This window comes from Cucumis melo, chromosome 11 (genome assembly GCF_025177605.1).
Source record: "Cucumis melo cultivar AY chromosome 11, USDA_Cmelo_AY_1.0, whole genome shotgun sequence".
Taxonomy (NCBI): domain Eukaryota; kingdom Viridiplantae; phylum Streptophyta; class Magnoliopsida; order Cucurbitales; family Cucurbitaceae; genus Cucumis; species Cucumis melo.
The window spans coordinates 3,980,732-4,005,508 of record NC_066867.1 but is presented as its reverse complement, the minus strand read 5'-3'; the positions used below and the strand labels follow the sequence as shown (position 1 = coordinate 4,005,508).

Here is a 24,777-nt window from a genome sequence, read left to right as displayed (position 1 = left end):
AAAATAAAAAAAGGGTGGGGTGAGGCAAATTGTGTCGTGGAAAATAAATATATGGATTTTTTCTTCAATTTCATGCGTGTGAGCTCCAGATCATGGTTTTAAACCTCTATGACGATTATTTTGATTTCTTTTTTATAAATACATATTTTTCCCCTAATTTCTCATGAGATTTTATAATATATAACCATTTTTGTATAAAATATTAAGTATATGTTTCAATTTATTAAACAATTTGCAAATATATAAATTTTTTTATTTTTTTAAGTATATTCTAATATTGCCCTTATTTTAAAAAGGAAATTGGCGCGATTTTCTCCTTCTCCATTTTCACCGTCATTCCCCTTCTCCACGACTTTCTCCCTTCTCCAATATATTCTCCACGATTTTCTCCCTTCTTCCGCCTCCAACCATCCCTTCTTTCGCCTCCAACCACACCATCATCCGGTATGTAATCAGATATTTTTTTAAAGATTTTAGATTTGATCTTTCTTTTTAGTTGTTTCCTTTTATTTTAGTTTTTCCGTTTGAATCTTTGTAATCTTTGATTTTAGTTGTTTTCTCTAATTTTAATAATTTTCCGGTTTGAATCTTTGTAGAATATTTTTTTGTCGATTTCATGTTTTTAGGTTAAAAGAATTACATGTTCCTTTTATTATTATTCTTAAACATCGATGATATGATTTCATCTTCTTTGTAGAATTACATGTCTATTAATGATAGTGATAGACTTGTATCCTAGTGTATCACTGATAGAAGTCTATCACTTATACACTATGATACAAGTCTATCACTGATAGATACTTTGTCTTCTAGCACTAATACACTATTTTCTTTTTAATTCTGTAGTAATTTGGAATTATGATTAAGCTTCCAATAGTAGTGTTTCATAGTGGACAGTGGGATGACAAATAGTTACTTGGATTACAAGACTACAGGTGTATTGGTTGATGAGGTGATGTGTTTTGAAAATTTAGTGAGTTTGATATTAAGAGAAGTTCGATTTGATGCATCTCTTTCTTCAATACAATTGTCAATCTTATTGGATTATGGTATCGCTGATATTCAAACTGTGATTCAAATTCAAGAAGATAAAGATGTTACTTGATTTCTAAGTTTAGTTAAAGGGCAAATTACAAGACATCCATTAGTTGCTCATGTTATTGCTCATGTCTCTAATATGGATTTAGAATGGTCTAATGTTGTTGACAGTGGGATGGATAATTTGTGTTCTTTACTGCCTTCTTCTTCCATTGATGATTATTTTCAAATTCTTACAGATATTCGTGTTAGTAGCTTGTCTTCTACATTCGATTTTAAAGAAAAGGATATGTTTGCTAGCAAGTAACTACTATCAAAGTCATTTTACTACATTGCTATAAAGAACAACTTTGAGTTCAAGACTGTGAGATCAAATTCTAAATCTATTGAGTTTAAGTGCTCCCAAGATAATTGTCCATGGTATGTCTGTGCATCTCGTTACAAGGGTGGGGAATTATGGCGACTAAGGAAATATATTGCTAATCATAATTGCTCCATAAATGTTATTCAAACTACTCATAAACAAGCATCTTCGTCATTGATTAGTGATTGTGTTGTAAAAGACTTTAGTTCTTTTGACCGTTCGACTCCAAATGATATTAGGATTCACATGCATACTAAACTTGGTGTAAATGTTAGCTACTATAAAGCGTGGAGGGCAAAGGAACTTGTTATGAATTCTTTGAATGGTGAAGCAAAAGAATCTTATGCCTTGATTCCAAACATTTTTATGAAACTAAAAGAAATTAACCCAGGTATGTTTTTATTCTTACAATTTATATATCATCAATCAAGCTTTTAATGATATGATCTATCACTGATAAGTTCTATCAGTGATAGGCCTTATAGTAAATGAGCATATCATCAGACGACTGGTGTTATGGTGGTTTACTATAGGGTCTATCAGTGATAAACCATATCAGTGATAGACCTATAGTAAAAGAACTTGTTATTTGTTTTTTATGTATATGTAGATATATATATATATATATATATATATATATATATATATATATATATATATATATATATATATATATAATATTTTTTTTATTTCAGGTTCATTCACTGCTTATGAAACTGATACAGATGGACATTTTAAGTATTGTTTTATGGCTATTGGAGCATGCATTGAAGGATGGAAATATTGTAGGTCCAACATATCAGTTGATGGTACATTTTTGAAATCTAAATATGGTAGAACTCTTTTGACAGTCTCAACAATTGATGGTAATAATCAAATTTTTCCATTGGCCTTTAGTATTATAGATTCTGAAAATGATGCATCCTGGAGATGGTTTTTTGATAATATAAAGAATAGTTTAGGGGATTGGGAAGATTTAGTTGTAATATCTGATCGACATTTAAGTATCCCAAAAAGTGTTCATAATGTTTTTCCAAATGCTGAATATTGCGTTTGTTTGCAACACCTTCTAAAAAGTTTGAAGTTGATATATAAGAACCCTATAATTGATAAGCTCTTTTTTAGATGTGGAAAAGCATATACAGTTGTTGTTTTTGAGACTAATATGAGATGGATGGAGTCTATGTATCCTAGTATACGAGACTATCTTAGTAAGGTTAGTTTTGAAAAGTGGGCTCGAACATACTGTACAAGGAAAAGTATCAAATGATTACTACAAACATTTCAGAAAGCTTTAATGCAGTTCTAAAAGAATCTAGAGATTTTCCTGTTGCAGCATTACTCGATTCTATCAAACAAATACTTCAAAATTGGTTTTATGATTAGAGAAAGTTGCATGTTGTATGAGAACTGTTTTAACTAGTTGGGCTAAGGGAGAATTACGAATACAACATCAAAACTCAAGAAGCTTCACAGTAAGTTTTTGTGTTTCAATGTTTATTTATTTAATTAGAGGGTAATGTAACAAGACCTATCAATGATAGACTCTATCGCTGATAGATTCTTATTAGTGGTTGTTTATATCAGCGATAGATTCTATTAGTGATAAACCATATATGTTGACTAAGTTTTTTTTTTCAGGTTAATGCTATTAATGATGTTGAATTTCAAGTGATTGATGGAAGAAAACAATTTATTGTACGGTTAGATTGCAAATCACGCACCTGTCGCGTTTGAGATCTTGATGAAATTCCATGCGGCCATGCTCTTGCTGTTCTTCGTGGGCATAATATGAATACTTACTCTTTTGTTTCCAAGTATTTTTTTGTCAAGTACTTTGATTTCAACTTATACTGGATCAGTTCGTCCAGTTGGGAACCATGCTAATTGAAAGTCTATTGGGATTGAGAATAACATACTACCTCCAACTTTCAAGCGTCGAGCAGGACAACCGCGAAAATAAAGAATACTATCAATTAGCGAGAAGAAAAGTCACTCAAGATGCAACCATTGTTTTTGTGCTGGTCACAATCGTAGAAATTACAAATTTCCACCATTTTTACAGTGACGCGATATTATGTTTTTTATAATAATCTTTTAGCTTTAGCATATAGAGCATTTATTTTGTGTGTGTAGTAAATATTTTCTATTTGTTTGACTCAAACCGTTCAATAATAATCTACCTTTTTCTCAAGACTATAAAAGTAAAAGTGACTTTATTGTAAAGTCTATCACAGATAGTTTCTATCAATGATAGATTTTATTGTGTAGTTATCACCAATAGTTTCTATCAGTGATAGAAACCAATATACAATTGAAGGAACTAGAAGGGTTATTGATGAAAGGAATAGTTCAAACATTTCAATAATAATCTACCTTTTTCACAAGACTATATTGTAAAGTAGTAATATGAAGTAATCCACTATAAAGTCTATCACAAACAATTTCTATCAATGAAAGACTTTATTGTGTAGTCATCACCAATAGTTTCTATCAGTGATAGAAACCAATATACAACTGAATGAACTAGAAGGGATAATTGATGAAAGGAATGGTTCAATAAATACTAATCTCAATGCAAACAAAGACAAAAAACTTGTAATGTTCAACTTGTAATCCAACATTTTTCTTCATTAATATGGTAAAATCAACTAACAGCATATGAAGGTCCAATGTGAACTCTGTCACAAACATCCACAAAACAACTAATGCACTACAATATCTATCCACTCAATATTAAGAGATTTGTACATTAAAACAATGTGAACTCTATCACAAATATCAACAAAACTACTGCACTACAATATCCATCTACTTATAATTGAGAGATTTGCAAATTAAAACTAGGTGCAAGATCCTTTATTCTAGGAGAATGTCTTGTTGGTTTTGGAGAATCATTCTTCTTGCCTCTTGCATTCTTTTGCTCTTTCACATTCTCTAACACTTTCTTTGATGGTTTAGGTTGTCTCTTCGGTCTAGCATTTTCAATATTCATCATTATTTCCATAATTTTCACTTTTGTCTTTTCTTGAACAACCTAAAAATATAATATTGAATTAGAGTTTATACATATATATATTAAGTCTATCATAAAACAACCAAATGTGATTATTACAATACCTTCACTTTTTTTGATGTGTCATGCACCATTTTTGACTTATTTTCTCGATGATTATATCTTCCTCGATTTCCTCGTTTTCTTCAATCTTTTACATATATTAATATTAGTATTGCAATGAAAATAATTATAGAAATTGTCAATATCCTATCATTGATAGACTTTTGAATCACAATTGAGATTTCAGAATAGTCTATCTCTAATAGAACCCTATCACTAATAGACTTAAATCATAGAAAGAACAGTCTTTCATTGATACAATTCTACCATTGATAGACTTTTTACACACAAACATAATAGTCTTGGAAAAAATAAAAGTAAAAGAACTAGAAGCTTCAATAATTTTACCTCTTTCTCTTTATCAACATCAGCATCAATCATTTCTAAACTTATTGATGGAGGAGGATTCTTTTCCAAGGGCTCTTGAAATTTTTTTCACTTTCACATTTGTGTGAAAGTCTTTGATTTACCATTTCTGTCAGTGAAAGTAACAAACGAACAATCTCCTCTTGCCCCTTCTTCAAGCAGTCTAAATCTTCTTTGTGCTGTTTTTTTTAAATAGTTAATATCTTCATCTAAAGAAGATATTCTTTCTACCATATTTTTGTCCTTCATAGCACATGCTTCTTCATCCAATCTATCATTTTCTAATTCCAAAAAATATCTGAAGTACTCAGATTTCATTTCTTCTTCTGATGCAACAATGGGGACCACAGATAGCTAAAAAACTAAATATATAATCAATGTTAAACAAAAAAAGAAACTATCACTGATATGGATCTATCAGTTAGTAACAACAAATTTAGAAAATACTAAAAAGGAAAACAAATGAAACTTACATTATTTTTCAAACAGATGTTATCTTCAAGATCTTTCCAAGCGAGTTGTTCACTGGATTTCCAATTTAATATTCTTCGACACCCTTTCCCTATTATTGTCACATACCCGCTAGCAAGTTGAGGAAGTATTTCGTATGCCCAGTAAGCTAGAACCATAGGGAAGCCTTGTAGAAAGGCATACGCTTTAGATTCTGTTTCTGAGTTCTTAGACTTTCTTTTGGATTTCACCACATTTTGAATGAATTGCTTTGTAAGACTAAAGCACAACCTTCCCCAAGGATAATTCCTAAACTTCTCTTTATCATCCACCATTTTTACATGTTTTAAATCCAACATATTGTGATTTTGTCTAGGAATTAAAACATTGTACAAAAAGTAAAGGTTGGCTAATTTTACTAGCTCTTCTTCATCGGTGTAGGATTTACAGTGATAGTTAAAAGCAGTCTTCAATTCTTGTCTACTAATGGAAGTGTTATTTCTAGAAAACAATTGTTTAACCATAGACTCATTTTCTTCTGTTGCATCTAAAACATCTTCTATAGGATATTCACCACAATTTAATCCTGTAATCAAACAAAAATCTCGCAGTCCAAACTCCTCAATGTTACTTTCCATGTTGAAAAGAAAAACATTGTTGTCCGTTGAGACACATTGTCTTCTAATCAAGTGTGCTAATAGTTGTAAAGGTATTTTTGTCATTTTTAAATTTAACAAGTGTCCAAATGGTCCTTCTTTAAACAAGTCTAGACAACTAGGTGATAAACTTTCGATAATATGGTCAGAAGTTTGTAGATTACAATACACAGTGATTCTTAAGGTTGACTTCCACATTTCTTTGAGAATAATTAATTGTTTTCCCTGTTTAGAGCAAAATAATTGTTACAAATATGCACCATACTAACTTAGAAACAAAACAATATATATAATGGAATACCTTCTCTTTTTTAATTTTCTTTTTGCTTGATGAAGCTTCATGTGTTGAGGCTCTTTTTGCACTTTTTTTCATTTGGTTTGCTTTCTATAATATCTTTTTTCTTATCCATCTATTAAAATTACAACAAACACATCAACTCAATGAACTAAACATCCCCCAAATCTATTAGTGATACAAACATATCAGTGATACAAACATATAATAACAATCCAACACAAACAAAGTAAAACATCCTTCAAGCTGATAGAAACATATCACTGATAGAACATAAACAACATCACATAAAAATATACAGTAAACTAAATTATCTACTAACATCCCAATGCAAACAAACTAAACATCCCTCAAGACTATCAGTGATACAAATATATCACCGATAGACCCTAACCCTGTACACTAACACACAAACCTAAAACAGATCAGCATGTTAAACATGTCAACATAAACAAGTTAAACATCCTCTAAATTTGTCAATCAGTGCTAGAAACAAATCATTGATAGGCACAAACTGAAAAACATAGCACAATCAAACAGAAAATGAAGCAATCAATTTCAAACAAATAGAAAAAGAAGAAAATCTTCTTCAAACAGGTTAATCTTCTTCAACAATATAGAACGTAGCGCGGCGGAAGGAAAACAAAATAACGCAAACCAGTACCGGCATCGAAAAACTAAATCGGAGTACGAAGAAAGTAGAAGAAAGTAGAAGAAAATAGAAAATAGGAGGAAAACGTGAAGAATCTGCTTGAAATCTTATTCTAGAAGCTTAATGTGTATATGTAGGGGTAATTTCGTCTTTTTTGTTAAAAATTGCCATATTTGCAAAAAAATTTAACTTTTGCTATATCCTTAATTAATGTAAGGCCCAATGTTATATCCCCACTCAGCCCATTTCTCATCAATTCATCTATCCAACTCCAATTTTCACCAAAATTCTCTCTAAATTTCAATTTGGACAGAACTCTTCCCTCTCTATCCTGCCATTTTTCTCCCAAAAACTCTAACAATCTTCTTTACTCTTCCCTCTCCATTCTGTTATTTTTCATCCAAAAACTTCATCAATCTTTTTTGATCCAATGGAGGGGTAATCTTCTTAGAGGTAAGAGCACAATGGGTATTCAATTTGTTCGAGAGTTCCTTCCATTTATTTTTACTTTTTGTTTGTGAATTAAATTTGCATCTAAAAAACAACTTGTTTTGATTCTTGTTACAAATTCTCTTGATATTGACTACATATTCTTTTATGTTTTACTTTTTATACTAACCACTTTCCTTTCAAAATTCATCAATCCAACTCCAATTTTCATCAAAATTCTCTTTAAATTTCATTTTGTCTAACTCTTCCCTCTTCATTCTGTCATTTTTTTCGCAAAAACTCCAACAATCTCTTTCAATCCAATGAAAGGATAATCTTCTAAGAGGTAGAAGGGATATGGGTATTCAATTTATTTGAGAGTTCCTTTCCTTTATTTTTACTTTTCGTTTGTGAATTAAATTTACATCTAAAAACTAATTTGTTTTTATTCTTGTTACAAATTCTCTTGATATTGTCTACTGTTCACACGAGATTTCCGGAGAAATTTGATTCGTGGAGTTGAACTTGTGTTGATGTTATATTTATGTTGATTTGATGCGATGTAGTTCGATCTTTAGAATTTGATCCTCTGATTCTCTCTCGGCTGGATGCTTACGCTTGATTTGAGAAAGCGAAGCACGTGATGTTCTTGAAGTTGGAGTCTTGGAAGAAAACTTGTATCTTCTAAGAAGCTTCAATCTTCGAGGGTGTTCTTGAAGTTGAAGTCTTGGAAGAAAGCTTGGATCTTCAAAGGAGCTTCAATCTTCGAAGGTGTTCTTGAAGTTGGAGACTTGGAAGAAAGCTTGGATCTTCAAAGGAGCTTCAATCTTCGAAGATGTTCTTGAAATTGGAGTCTTGGAAGAAAGCTTGTATCTTCAAGAGCTTCAATCTTCGAGGGTGGTCGACTTCAGGAGATGAGGAGACTTCTATCTCTTGGGAGAATTCTCTCTAGATCTTCTGGAGTCAAAAATTTCCAACCCCACAAATGAAGAGAACTCCTCTATTTATAGAGTTCCCTGGTGGGCTTTTATGGACTTGAGTCTGTTCTGGTTCATAGACCATACCCATGGGCTCAATCACATGCATTTGGGTCATATTTTATTTTAGGCTAAATTAAGCTTATTTTTTGGCTCAATTGAATTTTAGCCTAACTAATTAATATTTAATTGAACCAAAATAATTAATTTGACCCAATTGTCATAATAAAGACACGTGACATCATTAGAATTGTCCAATTTGTCTTTAAATTTAATTTGGGACACATGCCAATTTTTAGTTAATCCCAAATATAATTATTTTAATAAATGATGTGGCAATTTGTGATTGGTTCCAAAATTTCTTATTCAACATCTACATATTGTTTTATGTTTTCTTTTTTCTACTAATCACTTTCGTTTCAAGATTTATCAATCCAACTCCAATTTTTAGCAAAATTCTCTCTAAATTTCATTTTGTCAGAACTCTTCCCTCTCCATTCTATCATTTTTCTCCCAAAAACTCCACCAATCTTTTTTTATCCAATGGAGGGGTAATCTACTGAGAGGTTGTAGATACAGCATTTTTTCCTTTATTTATTTATTTATTTTTATTTAATTATTTTTATTTACTTTTTAAATTTATTTATTTACTTAATTTTTATTTATTTTTATTTTATTTTCAAAGTTGGATTTGGATTTGAACTTAACTTTTTCTTTCAAAAAAATAAACAAAAAAAAAATTGAATATTAGTCTCCTCCCTATTTTCCCTCAACTCACCCAATTTTCTCTCCACGATTTTTTCCCTCTCCCTCTTCACGACTCTCCCACCTTCTCCTTTCCCTCTCCCTCCTCATGATTCTCCCACCTTCTCCATTCTTAAAACACGATCCTACAGTCACTACCCTATAAAACCAAAGATTTTTTTTTTGAATTTTTTTTACAGGGTACGTTACATTGAGATCAATTGGAAGGATTGAAAAAAAAAGCTAAAGAAATTATTCTGTCAAATTGGTCTTGAAAGGTAACTTTTTTTTAACTTCTCTCTTTCCCTTCCGTGATCAATTATAATGGTGTATCTTTTTTCAAATTTTTTTTTGTTGGAATTTTGTTAATTGATTTTAGGGTAACTTTAATTTTGTTAGGGCTAGGCATGTTAGGGTTAGGCCAATTGGTAGGCATTTACTATGCTTGCTTCAAATTTAGCACCAATTAATTTCAATGTGCTTTAAATTCGTTAGATTTAGGTCATTTGAGTTTACTCTACCTCTGTTTTACTATACTTTAATTTTGAATTTATTGTTGTTTAGACCAATTGAATTTTTTGTTGCATTAAACTTAGCAGATTGTATTATTTCTCAAACTATATATTATTTTCAATATATTATTTATTCTCAACCTGTGTTATTGTTTCCAATATATTATTTCTCAACTTTTATATTATTTCCAACCTATATTATTTGTCAACTGTATTATTTGTATAATTTGTCAAATCATTTGCCAACTGTTTGTATTATTTCCCAACCTGTATTTGTCATATTTCACATTGTTTTGCTAATATTATTATTTATTTTTCAATTTCAATAATTGCAAAATATATGAAAAAATTAATTTATTTTTTGTCATATGGAGATAAAAAGTTCAGACGAGAAAGAAGTAATGTTCATTTATGGATTTTATGATTTAAATTTCATAAATACATGAAATTTCTCATTTTAAAAATTTAATTAATAAATTGTTTATAAATAAAATATATCAACAATTTTATATTTTAAAATGGGACTAAGTAATGTTTTCTTTTAAATTTACTAATTCTTTAGATACATGAAATTTTCCATTAAACGCCTATGATGGAGATCAAAATATCAAAGATCGATATTTTAGTATTATTGGGGTGAATAAAAAAAAATCATCTTTTGAAACAAAAAAGAAATAAATTTCATTTTTCTAATGACTTTCGTGCCACCCATATAATTATCAATTTGTGTTTAGCTTTTTTCTTAGATGTGAATTGATAACCATGAGACATTTTTAAAAAACCAAATAAAAAACTTTGTTTTGTGAACTAATTTAACTTAGAAAAATAAATTTTTGTAACCATTTTTTTGGGTATTGTAGGTGCTAACACCTTTCCTACACATAACTGACTTCCAAACCTTAAATCTGAATTTACGTAGACCAATATTTTTTTTTTTTTTGTGATCAATCACACCTTAATATGGTTGGTGGTGACTCTAAATCTAATATTTATTAAGATTAAATAATCGAGGATGTCGGCTGCTCCATGTCGTGATCACGTCGTGACAGAGGTAAAAGGCCAATGAGTATTCAATTTGCTTGAGAGTTTTTTCATTTATTTCTACTTTTTGTTTGTGAATTAAATTTTCATCTAAAAAATAACTTGTTTTGATTCTTGTTACAAATTCTCTTGATATTCCCTATGTATTCTTGTATGTTTTCCTTTTTCTACTAACCACTTTCCTTTCAAGCTTTGGTTTCAAGAATTTTTATTAGCAATCATTCCCTTAGATCCGACATCCTAACTTGCCACCGAGCTATGGTAAAAAGTACGGGTTTTTTTTTTTTTTTTGCAAGTTAAAATCTCAAACAAATTGATTACCCCTTAACCTCTTACATCTTAGAAGATTACCGTTCCATTGAATCAAAAAAGATTGCCGGAGTTTTTGGAGAAAAATTGCAGAATGGAGAGGGAAGAGTAAAGAAGATTGCTAGAATCTTTGGGAGAAAAATGGCAAAATGGAGAGGGAAGAGTTTTTGGCAAAATGAAACTTAGAGAGAATTTTGGTGAAAATTGGAGTTGGATTGATGAATTTGGAAAAGAAAGTGGTTAATAGAAAAAGAAAAACATAACAGAATATGTATGGAATATCAAGAGAATTTGTAACAATAATCAAAACAAGTTGTTTTTTTATGTAAATTTAATTCACAAACAAAAAGTAGAAATAAAGGAAAGAAACTCTCGAGCAAATTGAATACTCATTGCCCTATTACCTTTATTGCGACGCGGAGCAGCCGACATCTTCTATTATTTAATCTTAATAAATAGTAGATTCGGAGTTGTCACCAATCATATTAAGATGTGATTGGTTACTGAAAAAAAAACATTAGTCTACGTAAATTCATATTTAAGGTTCGAGAGTCAGTTGTGTGTAGAGAAGGTGTTAGTACCCTACAACACCCATAATAATAGTTACCAAAATTTATCTTTTAAACTAAATTACATAGGTTCACAAAACAAAGTTTTCTATTTGGTTTTTTTAAAATGTCTCATAGTTATCAATTCACGTCTAAGAAAAAACACTAAGCATGAATTGATAATTATATGGGTGGCATGAAAGCCATTAGAAAAATGGAATTTTTTTTTTCAAAAGATGATTTTTTTTATTCACCTCAAGAATACTAAAATATTGAACTTTTATATTTTGATCTCCATCATAGGCTTTTATGGAAAATTTTATATATCTAAAAAATTAATAAATTCCAAAGAAAACACTACCTAATCCCATTTTAAAATATAAAATTATTGATATATTTTGTTTATAAACAATTAATTAATTAATTAATTGGAGTTGGATGGTAGTAGGAAAAAAAAATATATGTAGGGAATATCAAAAGAATTTGTAACAAGAATGAAAACAAGTTATTTTTTAGATCCAAATTTAATTTACAAACAAAAAGTAGAAATAAATATAAGAAACTCTTAAACAAATTAAAGACTCATTGTGCTCTTACCTCTAAGAAGATTACCCCTCCATTAGATCAAAAAAATATTACTAGAGTTTTTGGAAGAAAAATGACATGATGGAGAGGGAAGAGTAAAAAAGATTGCTAGAATTTTTGGGAGAAAAATGGTTGAATGGAGAGGGAAGAATTATGTAAAAATGAAATTTAGAGAAAATTTTGGTGAAAATTGGAGTTGGATTGACGAATTAATGAGAAATTATAGAAAAAAAAATACATATTTATAGAAAAGAAATCAAGAGGTTCGAAACCATGATCTAAGCTCGCGTGCGTGAAATTGAAGAAAAAATTCGTATATTTATTTTCAACAATACAATTTACCTCACCCACTCTTTTTTCTTTTTTAACTGACACAATGTCTTGATTAGTAGCATTAGGGGTGTAAGAATAACCCGAACAATCCGATAACCCGGACTACCCAACCCATATTATATGGGTTGGGTTGGGTTGAAAATATAATATGGGTTGAAAATATAAAAAAGCGGTAAAGTATTTACATATATTGAACAATTCCAAAAATAGAAAAAGTCCAGAGGCCCATTGTATAAAATACCAAAAATGTCTCGTCAACTACGCCGTCAACAACGCGCGTAATATATTTGCGATCATTTAGATATTTCCGATTGTTTAGATTTGACTATTGTTTGGTACACGATCGTTTAATTTAGTTACATTTAAATTTAGTTACATGATCGTTTAGATTTGGATTTGGCTATTGTTTGGTATACGATCGTTTAGATAGGGTTACAATTTATTTTTTCAATTCTATCGTTTAATTTTGTTACAGGATCGTTTAATTTGGTTAAGTTTAAATTTGGTAACACTATCGTTTAGATTTGGGTCCCGATTTTTTTTTCAAATCTTGGTACACGATCGTTTAGATTTGGCTAAACAATTTTTTAAAATTCTTTTACTACACGATCGTTTAGATTTATCTACACGATCGCTTTGTTACACGGACTGTAAATACTTTGATATTTTGTTACATGTATGTAAGTTTCCCATAATAAAACTTATTTGATTATAATTCTCTTAAATTAAATTAATTAGCATACATTAACGTCACGAAAAGTGAGCCTTTAATGAAAAAAAATGAAGCTAAAAGTGTAAACAATCAAATCTAATGACCAAATTGAAACAAAGTTCAAACTTCAAGAGAAAAATTGTAACACTCATAAAATATAATAGAATTCTCGAAACTAAATGAAAACCAAAATTTAAACTTCTAGGAATAAAAAAGGAAAAAAAAACACACCATATTTTTCGATATATCGTAATTAACCAAAATATTTATAAAATATAGCAGATTTTTTTTTTTTAAAATATTATGTATTTTTACTCTTTACTATATTATATATATATATATATATATATATATATATATATATTAAAAAAACAATTAATATATCCCATTAGATGATATCATAGAGAGAGCAGAAAAGAACCCATATATATCTCATTTACTTTACTTTAATGTGTAAAGCCTTTCCAAGCAAGAAAACACACTCCAAATAAAAAGCATAACCCCACCCTCCAATTGGATAAATTATATCAAATACATTCAATTATTGTCATTTTGATTTTTTCTAAAAAAAAAAGTATTATTATTATTTTTATTTTTGAACATTTTTAAATATAGTAAATAACTTAAAATTATTTACACTATAGGAAAATAATCAAAATCTCAATAATTATTTTGAGTTTTTTCCATATATTTTATAAGTAGTTTCGGTTTTTTTTTTTTTTTTTTTTTGCTATTTCTAGTAGTTTTTTCAGAAACATTAATCTAAAATTATTTCAAAAAAGGATAATATTAATTATTCTTTAGTGGAGCCCTAGGGATCCTTGCCATGGAGGGTAAACAAAAAAAAAAATAGCATATATTATAAATTATCCAATCATTTAACAAGATAGATGTTTTTGTCTTCATTTTACTTTTGTTATAATTTAATTTTAATAAAAAAATTAAAACATATATTCTACTTTAAATGATGGATTTTTTAAATTATATTTTTTATCCCATATTATATACTTTTTTTAAAAATAAGAAATTGAATGTTTCACAAATCGAAGATAATTCACCAGGGTGTACTTAAGTTAAATTTAATTGGTCAGCTGAGTTGGAGGTGTGTCTTGAACCAACACAAAAATTTAGGTTGGTTGTATCCTTAATCCAAAAGATTCAACTAAAGCCTCCAACCCAATTCTTAAAATTGAGATTAAGTCTAGTTGGATTGGATTGTTAAGTTATAGCTTCTTTTTTTTTTTTTTAAAATAGGTAAGTTTATCTATAACACATAATTAAATTATTAATAACTAAACTAAAATGTTATTAATAACTTAAATCTTATTAAATCGATTCTAAAAGGAAATATTAAATTTTCACAAATTAATTCATCCAAAGTAATCTAATATATGTATTTCTATTTGGGTTGGATAAACCCTAATTTCTACCGATACGAAGGTGCATTATTGATGAAATGATAATCAATCTTCATGGAATTTGTTATATCATTATTATTAAGGAATAGTTCACACACTTGAGCTTTGTTATAAAAATACCATATTATTATTCCCTAAAGTTTCACAAATATTTTTCTTATGGCTTATAAATTCTAAAACTTTAATTATTTAAATCTCAACTTCTTTTTTCCTAAAAGAAAATCTCAAGTTTTAAGAGCTGCATTTGCATTTGGTATTGATTCATTTGAGACCATTAGTAAAAGTGTTTATCAGAGAATAATAATCCTAACCATTTTTGTGTTTGATAAAATCAATTAGGGACTAAATTCACATTGTTAATTATTTCTACCTTTCATTAAATATCTTCCCATTTTATATATATTTTTTGGTAGAATAATTAACTAACTTTATTATACTATGTTATATATACTGAAAAATCCAATTATGTCATATCAAATTAAAAATATATATAAAGAAAAAGAGAGAAGATATAAAGTATATATTGAGTGTTTGAATATAATGGTTTTAAAGAGTTTTCGAAGTGTGAAGGGTTACCATAGAAAAAAGGCTAAAAGCCTTTTATTTATATATGTATTTTTAAATTTTTATTTAAAATTTGAGCTTTTAAAAGGGTTTAGAAAAGTTAATTTAAAGTTAGCTCTTAATTTTTTTTCGTTTTATGTTATTATATGTGTCCACGATTCTTTGGAAGTATTTAAACTAAGAGGACCGATTTAGAAGTTGATCGAAAGCTAATTTTAATAATTACAAATTATTATGATGAATGAGTTTAATTTTATAATTAGTACTTAGCTTTGTTACGTTTTTTGTTTTCTATTTTTTTATTATTTTTTTATTCGAACATTTTAACTAATTGAATCATGTTGAATTAATCTCGAGTTTATATTAAGGAAAAAGGTTGTCTATCGTTTAATACTACTTTTAGAATTTTAAGAGCAAACTTTTACTTAATAATTTCATAAAGTTAGGAGTATGATTCACTCAAATTAAAATTTAAAAATACGTCGTTAAATGTAAACATTTATGTTCAAGTAATATATCAAATCAATAAACTTTATGTAAATCATCGGTTCAAATATATATTCTATATTTAAACTATTGTACTAAAACAATCTAAAGTATTACTACAACTTTACAACTTTAATCATTTAAATATGGTTATGACAATTTAATTAGTTAAAAATTATATGATATACGGTAGAATCTCTATTTCAATTTATACAAATAATACATATTATTTATAAAAAAACATCTCAAATATTTGAGGATAGTTCGGAAAAAAATTCTAATAGCATGTGAGTCAGAATTTTTTTTTCTCTTGTTATTATATTTATTCTTATTTCGTTATAAGGACAATCAATGATAAAACCGAGGTTTGCCAAATCCTGAGAGAAGTAGACAAAAACTGCAAGAGAACATGCAAAACTCAAGCCCAACCACAACACACAAAATCCTATAGTACTTAAGTGAGAAATATTTGTGCTAAAGGTCAAAATCAGTTATGTTGAAGAAATTGACACAAAAGAAAAATATATGCACTTGGAAGAAAGAAAGGCTTATTAAGAAAATTTGCAAATGATAGACACTTTTGTAAAGAACACTCACTCACTTTCATTCAAAGTTTCTTACTAATTCTTTTTCTCTCTTCCTCACTTTGTTTGCTTGCTTTTGCTTTGTTTGGTTTTCTGGTTACAAATTATGACACAACCCTTATTTATAGATGTGAGATCCTTGAAGCCCAAGCCAAAGATTTCTCTAGAATTCTGACCATTCTAGATATTTAGTCTCATCCATATCTAGCTAAAGGGTCACCCTAGAATTCCATCTAAGGTTACTTCTAGATTTTTTTTTTTTCTTTTAGATATTTATTTACATCTTTCAACATAACTATAGAGAAATCTAATTTACACACTAATGAAATATTATACATATTTCAAGACTCTTCTAGATTAGTTAGTGTTGCTATATATTTTAACAAATTAGTCTCGACCTCGACCAAGTTTTAAGGTTGAGGCAAACCTAATTGTAGTTGCAACTTGCAAAATCCATGCCCTTAGCCAAAGAATTTCATGGCCAACTTGATTGAACTCCCTAACTTGGATTCAAGGAAAGAATGGAACCCTAGGTTAACTCTCGTGAAAATTAGCCAATACAACTCCAATTAGATTTAAGTCTATTATAAGTCAAAAACCCTAAAATTGTTCCATCAACCTCTTTGATTTTAAGTATATATACATTTGATCTTATTAGTCACTAACCTCTAAATCTAAAATATATACTCCTTTTAACAACCGTTACATTTTTTTTTTTTTTTAATGTAAGAAGCAAAATTTAGAAACTTAGATAATATCTTAACTAAAAATATAAAAAGAGTAATGAGTTATGTTGACTAGAGTATGGTTTGGTTAGAGAAGATATTAATTTTGTATCTTATCGAAAATAGTAGAGTGGAGAGAAATTGACAAGTGGCATCCACGATGAATGGAGACAAAGGTGTCACCGTATTACTGGTGGGACTGATGGGACATAAAAAGCAAGTTGAGTTGAATGGCCGTTAAAGGTTAATAAATAAATAAAGAAAAAAGGGCAAAAAGAAATTTCGAAAAAGATGATTGAGAAAGAAAGTGCCACGTGGTATTTTCTTAGAGAGTAAGAAAGTCGATGTGGCATCTCCCATTTCCATTCCAATTTTTCCCAAGTGCTTCACCCGTTGTCCACTTGGCATTTCCCCACTAATATCTGTCCGTCTACTCAGCATTTACATAAATTACTTTTAAATTATATTTGACAAGATTCATAGTACAAGTTTAATGTCAGATGAGTTATATTCGTTTTAGTTACTCTAGCTCAACTAATATGGCATGATCAGTTTTTTTATATAAAAAAAGTTAAGATTGACAATTCTCACATGTTATATTGGCGCCTCGAGTAGTTATTTATAGGAGTAAGTATAATGAATAGTATTTTTCAGAAATAATGAGTAAGAATTTGTAAGGATATAGCAATGTTTTAAAATGGTTTGAAAATAAGAATATAGCAAAATTTATCAATGCCAGATTTTTGTCGCTCATAAACTCTTGGGGGTGTTTGGCCCATAGATTTGGAATTAGGAGGGTTTGACATTTGAAGCAAAACTCATGTTTGGACCATTGTAATAAAATTCCCGAGATTAAGAAATCAAACCCATGGGTTTGGATTTTTTTTTTCTTTTTTAATATTGAATGTCATATGTTTTAGAAAAAAATTCACTTCAACCTCTTACCATTGATTATTGATGACCGTTGACAACAAACGTTTGCCAACTTGACGATCAATCATGATGACCGATCGACGGTCACGACAATCAATCGTCTTAACTATCGACTCCAGGTCATCTTGATTATCACCTTCGGATCGTCTTGACTGTCGATTATCGATCGTCAATGACCAATCATTTTGATCGTTGGTGACCTACAACTTTGGACGTTTCTGTCGTCAAGTAAACATCTTGATCGATGGCGATCAATCGTTATCGTTAATTATCGATGACGTGCCTCTTGTCATGATGGTCAATGACCAGTAGCCATAACCATTGGTGATCGATTGTCATGATGATGACGACCAACCAATTGTCTTAATTATTGGCGATCGTTGACCATCTTCACCCTTGATCAACGACCGTCTTCACCAAGACTTCTTACACTTTTTCCTATGAGTTTGAATAGTAAACATTATTCAAGCCCATGGATTACCTTTTTTCCTAATTCAATCTAGAAAATTCACCGACCAACTCCGAACACCACCCATGGTGACCATTTTCAGCTGACAATTAGGTGTCATTTCTGACAACACCGTCGGTGAACTTCCGACCACCAACTCCGACAACCGCCGCAAACCTTGAAAAATTAATAAAAATGAATTTAAATTTTTTTTCTTTGAGTCATTTTTCAAATACGCCTTTGATTTAATCACAATAACATTTTTAAAATCCGTATTTTTCATTATTCTATTTTCTTTTCTTCTAGAGTTTTTTTAATTATTATTATTATTATTAGATCATCTTTTTAAATTATCTATTTTCTTTTCTTTGTTTAAAATTATTCTTTCCTTCATTCGATGAGATTTTGTTATATTTTTTCTAGGTGAAGTTGAAGAACTATCTATTGTGATCTTAATTATATGCAAATTAAATATTAATATATTGATAACATGATAGAAATTTTAAATATATATTACATGTACCATATTTTATTTTTAGTTTAATAACATTTTTCATTTTTTTGTCGGTCAATTTAGTTAGAAAAGTTAGGACTTATTGAATTGACTTAAAAAGAAAAGTGTATAAAAAAAACTCATTTTTATTTAAACTTTTTTAACAAAAGTGGTTTAAAATACGTTGCATGCGCATCATATGAATGCAACGTAACTATAACTATTGCTAAAGATAACTCTACTTTTGTTTTTGCATGATCCTTTTGGTTATGCTTATTTTGAAACCTAGACCCCTTTCAATGTAATTGAAACTTTCGTAAACACCATTCGATTACATGACTTATTATATTTTATGAATGATTTGTAATTATATTCATAATTATACATTTCATGTTAATGCAACTGTAATAAAAATTATTGTTATTGAATATTAAAAATTTTCATTTTTACATTATTGTCATGAAAAAACAATAGAGTTAAGAAATTGAATTAAAAGTATAAAATATGAAAAAAAAAAATCCAGATTCCCAAGTCTAGCATCCCAAACACAAGCATTTATAATTCCCAAGCATCAAAACCTTATCAAATAAGCCCACGGGCATTCAATTCCCAGGAATTTGTTTATGAACCTACGCGCCAAACGCTCCCTTATGGTATACCAATGATAGACAAATATTTGCAATATGGTCTATCAATGATAGACTCTCACAGATTTTGTTGTATTTATAATTTTTTTAAAAAATGTTACTATATATGTTGATATAATATGAATCTAATTGTTATATTTGCAACTATCACTATTTATATTGCATCATCTAGGGGGTGTTTGAGTCCAATACAAGTCGATTGAGTGAGCTATTATAGCTTACTTCATGTTTGGAGTTACAATTATAATAGTCGATGTAAAACAATTAACTATAGTATTACTATCTCAAATCTTTATGTTCTGCTTCGTTATCACGTCACTATTTGTTATAGTGTTTGCTTTTTTTTTCTTTTTCTTTTTTTGTTTTTTTTTTTTTTGCTTATTTTCCCATTCTCTCTTTATTACGGTATTTAAACACAAACTATTATAGCTTAAGCTAAAATAGCTTACATCTATTATAACCTACAAATTATTATTATCTACGTGCTATAATAAACAACTTAGCGCACCAAACAAATTAGTTTGGTTGATTTCAAACGCTATGTACCAAATGGTATGATGAGTACTACTAAAAATCTAGAACTAAGTCGAGATTAACCTTTTCCACTTTAACTAAAGATGAACTTTAGGTCATCCTACAACCATAGACATTTTGTGAATCACAATGATACAGTTAGTAGTACAACTACAAAATCAAATAGTACAACGAATAATATTCTATTTTGTTACATCCTAATATTATGTTGTTGTATATTGTAAAAACATTTTTTCTTTTTACAATATATATATATATATATATATATAAATTTCCAAGGACTATGTTACCTACTTTGAAGGCTATGGAACATATTCTATCTTATTAATAATTTCCAACAAATAATTTTAAAATAGTCTTCTAGACAAAAATAAAAAATAAATAAATAAAAAGAAAAGAAAAAAGCTTCAAATTGCAAAAATTTTAAAGATTTTTTTTAAAAAAATAAAGTAAATGGAATATTTGAATTAAAAAGAAAAAGTTTCAATTTAGTGTAACTATAAATACCAATCAAACGAAAAGCATTCAAAACAATAAAACTAACATTCTCAATTGAAAAGAAAATTTTAAAGGAAAAAAAAAAGTGACAATTAAGATTACTCTTGTCTTTTCTTGTTGATTTTTCTCTCTGTTTCCATGATTCCGATTAAGAATTTCTTTGCAGCACCGTCGTATTTTCTTCCACCGGAGATCATCTTCACGGTTGAATCGAAAAATTTGAAGGAGGAGTTTGTTTATCAGTGACTTTCATTTGAATTTTACGAGATCGATTTTGTAATTTTTTTTTTCTTTTTCTTTCTTGGAAATGGAGTCCGTCAATTTCTACGACATAAGAACAGAGAAAGCGAACGCGATTCTTAAGTATCGACAGTTTAGGAAAATCGCTAACCTGTTTCGATTCATCGAATTGTGTTTGATTCTCATCGTGATCTCGAGATTTTCCAGTCATTTGCCGACTGCTTTGAAAAACTTCACCGAGTATTTCCGATACTTGTCCGTGACATTAATTAGTCCTCGTTTCGTGTTTTTGATCGGAAACGCTATAGTCATCACTCTTTTCGCTAAATCTGGACAGTTCTCTGCTAAGGATCCGAGCAAGAAGAATTTAGTTGCCGATCTTTACGAGGAGTTCATAAAAAACAGCGAGAAGAATAATCAGAAATCTCCACGCACTGAAATCAATTATCAAATCAAGCATATCGATGAAAGCCGCGGCAAGGCTTCGGTATGTGTCGAGAAAGTCGTGAATAATCCTGAAGAAACAAAGCGATATCAGAGGTGTAAATCGGAGAAAATGGAGGTTGTACTGCGGGAGAAGGTGGATCGTGAATTATTGCAGCGATCGGAGACGGAGATATGCAAGAAAATGGTGGAACTGAAGGAAGGAAGAAGAAATAGCTCGTATCCGGAAGATGTAATGAGCAACGAAGAGTTCCGGCAGACGGTGGAGGCGTTCATAGCGCGGCAGCAGAGGTTGCAAAGGGAGGAAGAATTCAGTGAATTTTAGGAATTATATGTAAATCAAAGCCTTTTAACTTCTCGTAAATCCGCCAAGAAATTAGGGCTCTATGTAATAACTTTTTTTATTACGTATACAGTTTTGTTTTCTAAAAAAATATATTTGGATGAAAATTATGTAAAACACATTCAAAGCACTTTTTAGTTAGGCTTCAACTAAATTAACCATATCAACTTTTTTCCCTCAATCCAACCTCCAGGTTGAGGTTTAGTGGATCTACAAATTAAATTCTTGTAAAGTTTGCAATATTATGGTTCACATCAAATATTTCCTCTTAATCCATCGTCCGATCTTATTCTTCAACATCATCTTGCATGAGTGCTTGTCACATTTTAATGCCTAAATTAGTACAAAGTACATTTTAAAAGATTACATATTCTTTTCTTTTTGGGTCGTCAAATGTAACTATCAATAACATCAATTTTAATGTAACAAGCTATCGTGGTTACGTGACTCTAATCATTTGATATTTCTCTATTGTATATATTCACCAGTTCGATTGGTCAAATTGAAATATACGGTTTTAACTTTTCTCTTTTGGGATCATATGTGTTTTTCTATGTTGTCCCTCCATTTCTCTTGGGTTAAACTCACCTCGTGGACTTGAATCTCGTCTGAGACAACTCTCAACAAGTATATGTTTATACGTTTCATAGAAGTTACGAAACGTTTCATAGAGCAATGATTAATAAAAATTGAGACTTGTCAAAAATTGGAACTCAACGTCACTACATTGTTCCAAATTTTGACACGTACGTTCTAGGTTGTTTCCAATACAAAATTTTAATAAGTTTCTAATTCTTAGGTAATTGATCTAAAAATATATAGGAAAAGTTAAGAGTGATATGTGACCTTTTTCTTTTTACATGGAAGAGTTTTAAGTGTTTGAGAGAAGGCATCCATCATTCATTAGAAGTTTATATTTGATGAAGGAAAACTTGAATGGATCGGAATAATTTATTGGAGTGAATAGATAATGTATACTATTGTTTTTGGCAAGAGAATACAATTTCTTAGTCAAATTTAATAATCAAATCCTATAAATATTATTATGTCTTTATATTTTCTAGTTTTCAAATATAACTTTACATAACTTAATTTTAATTAATTAACAAAATTGCTAATTTAATATATTAGTTGATATAATCATAAAATTATACTTTCTGGCATTCTTAAATATACATAGAAGTTTTAAATTAATCTTCCCACCCCTTCAAAAAAACACAATGGTAAATTTGAATGAAGGATAGATTTAGTTAATTTTGACAAGATAATTTAAAATTATATGTAATGATTTTGTGGTACATAATGGTAAATTATATAATTGCATTGAGTTTGTAGTATTAATTAATTTTGATGTGAGAGTTTCAACTGTTCCCGTGGAAATAATATAGTTTCTTTTGATAAATTATGAATAACGAGTAGGTTTTATTTTTTATTTCTTTTAAAAAAATTATTTCAAGTTAAAAAAATGGTTAAAAATATTTACAAATATAGAAAAGTTTTATAATCTATCCGATAAACTTTTACAAATGTCTATTAATGTCATTGATAAACACTTAAATGATATGATAGAAGTCTATCCGTATCTACCATTTATCTACCATTTAAGTATCGGTATCTACCATTTAAGATATTATTTATAATTATGTTCCATTACTGTATGATAAAAAGAAATATCTTGATCTTTAAGATATAGGTTTTTGTCACAATTATTCCATAAAAAGACCAATGGTGTAAAATATATAGGTTTATTATTCCCCAGTCTTATAAAGTTTTGTGACACATCTCAACATTTACATTTACACTATTATATATTCTCATGTCAACTCAACTTTCAAAATGTGTTTAAGTTTTTATTATTCTTATTATTATTATTATTTAAATGGTCTCATATCTCTCTATTTTAAAAGGTACTTTTTAGTACAATTTGAGTAAAGTTCTTCAAACTTTTCTTTTGAGAAAGAAAAAATTAGAAATCTCTGTAAAGAAAAACATAAGATGATATACGTTTATGTTGGTCCAACTATGTTGATCATGTTGGTAATTGGTAAAGAAATAATTCTCTCTATGAAACATATCTAAGTATTTGGTTATTACAAAAGTAGTTTAACACGTTGATGACAATAAAATGTCGAGGTCTTAACTTTACGAAAATGATGGAAATATCACTAAATTGTTAATCGATATATATGAAAAAGTTTGCAAAAACAAAAAATAATAGAAAATAAAAGGTAATGAAGTAAATAGAAGTATTATGATTTTTAAACAGTTAAAGTATCTATTATTTATATTATGTCTACGTTAGTGACATTTTGTTGTTTATTTTTCATTTTTCGTAGATTCTTTAGATATAATAAATATAAATATTCGTCCATCAAGAAACATGAAGATACCGACATGTTAATGAAAATTTAATACTATAATTATTGGTTGTTAAAAATATCGACAAGGAGAACGTGCTTTTATAAATTAACTTGGACATCTATTTATACTTAGGAGATTAAAATAACACTAAATAATTTAAAGGATGTATGACATATATAACATGCATCATCATCCACTAAATAAGGTTTGAATCAAATTCTAATAAGATTTGAGGATTCTCAAATTAAAATTTACAATGAAAAAGAGAATATATTTGGTACACTTTTCATGAGACCACACCCTATTTTTCCTTTCATGTTTAAGTAGTGAAATCATCCATAGTTTAGGAGACAAATTTGGAAATTTTGCCAAAGATTTGAGTTCACTTCCTTTCATGTTTTGAAAACTTTCAAGTACTAAAAACTGATATAACCAAAAACCAAAGCTATATTACATATAAAACAAAACCGAATTGAATCGAAACAACTCGTCCAGTTCAATATATATCAAAAACTGATATTTTTGGATTCAGTTTGGCTGTCAAACCGAATAGTGAACACCATTAAGAAATACGATCGTTACCATGAGAGATGGAGATTCGAATCCCCAGCCCAACTTGTAACTCTGAACAAGATTATCTCCAAGAAACAGAACCATATTTATGACCTAATTGGTATCTTGAGGAGACAATTAAAATCAAAGGAATGAGACATTTGGATAAGAGCTTAGAAGAATGGCCTTCAAGTTTTCATTGAATGTGAAAGATAATGGTAATAATGGAAAGGGAATTGATTCAAATGAGTTGTTAATTGGATAAAGGGAAAAATAAATTGAAGAAGAATAATACTAACAATAATAATTCAATCCAACACACACTCAAAATCTTGTGCTATCTCATTATTCAAATCAAGGCAACCAGTCCTTGGAATA

General features: G+C 29.0%; 1 protein-coding gene across 1 annotated transcript; it reads left to right on the top strand.

Moving 5' to 3' along the window:
* The first annotated feature begins 19,365 nt into the window (after positions 1-19,365).
* On the top strand, positions 19,366-21,616 carry LOC103499689 (uncharacterized). The gene has a single exon (XM_008462736.3). It carries the CDS (start codon positions 20,767-20,769, stop codon positions 21,466-21,468), a length of 702 nt encoding a protein of 233 aa, XP_008460958.2. The 5' UTR covers positions 19,366-20,766; the 3' UTR covers positions 21,469-21,616.
* Positions 21,617-24,777: the final 3,161 nt, after the last annotated feature.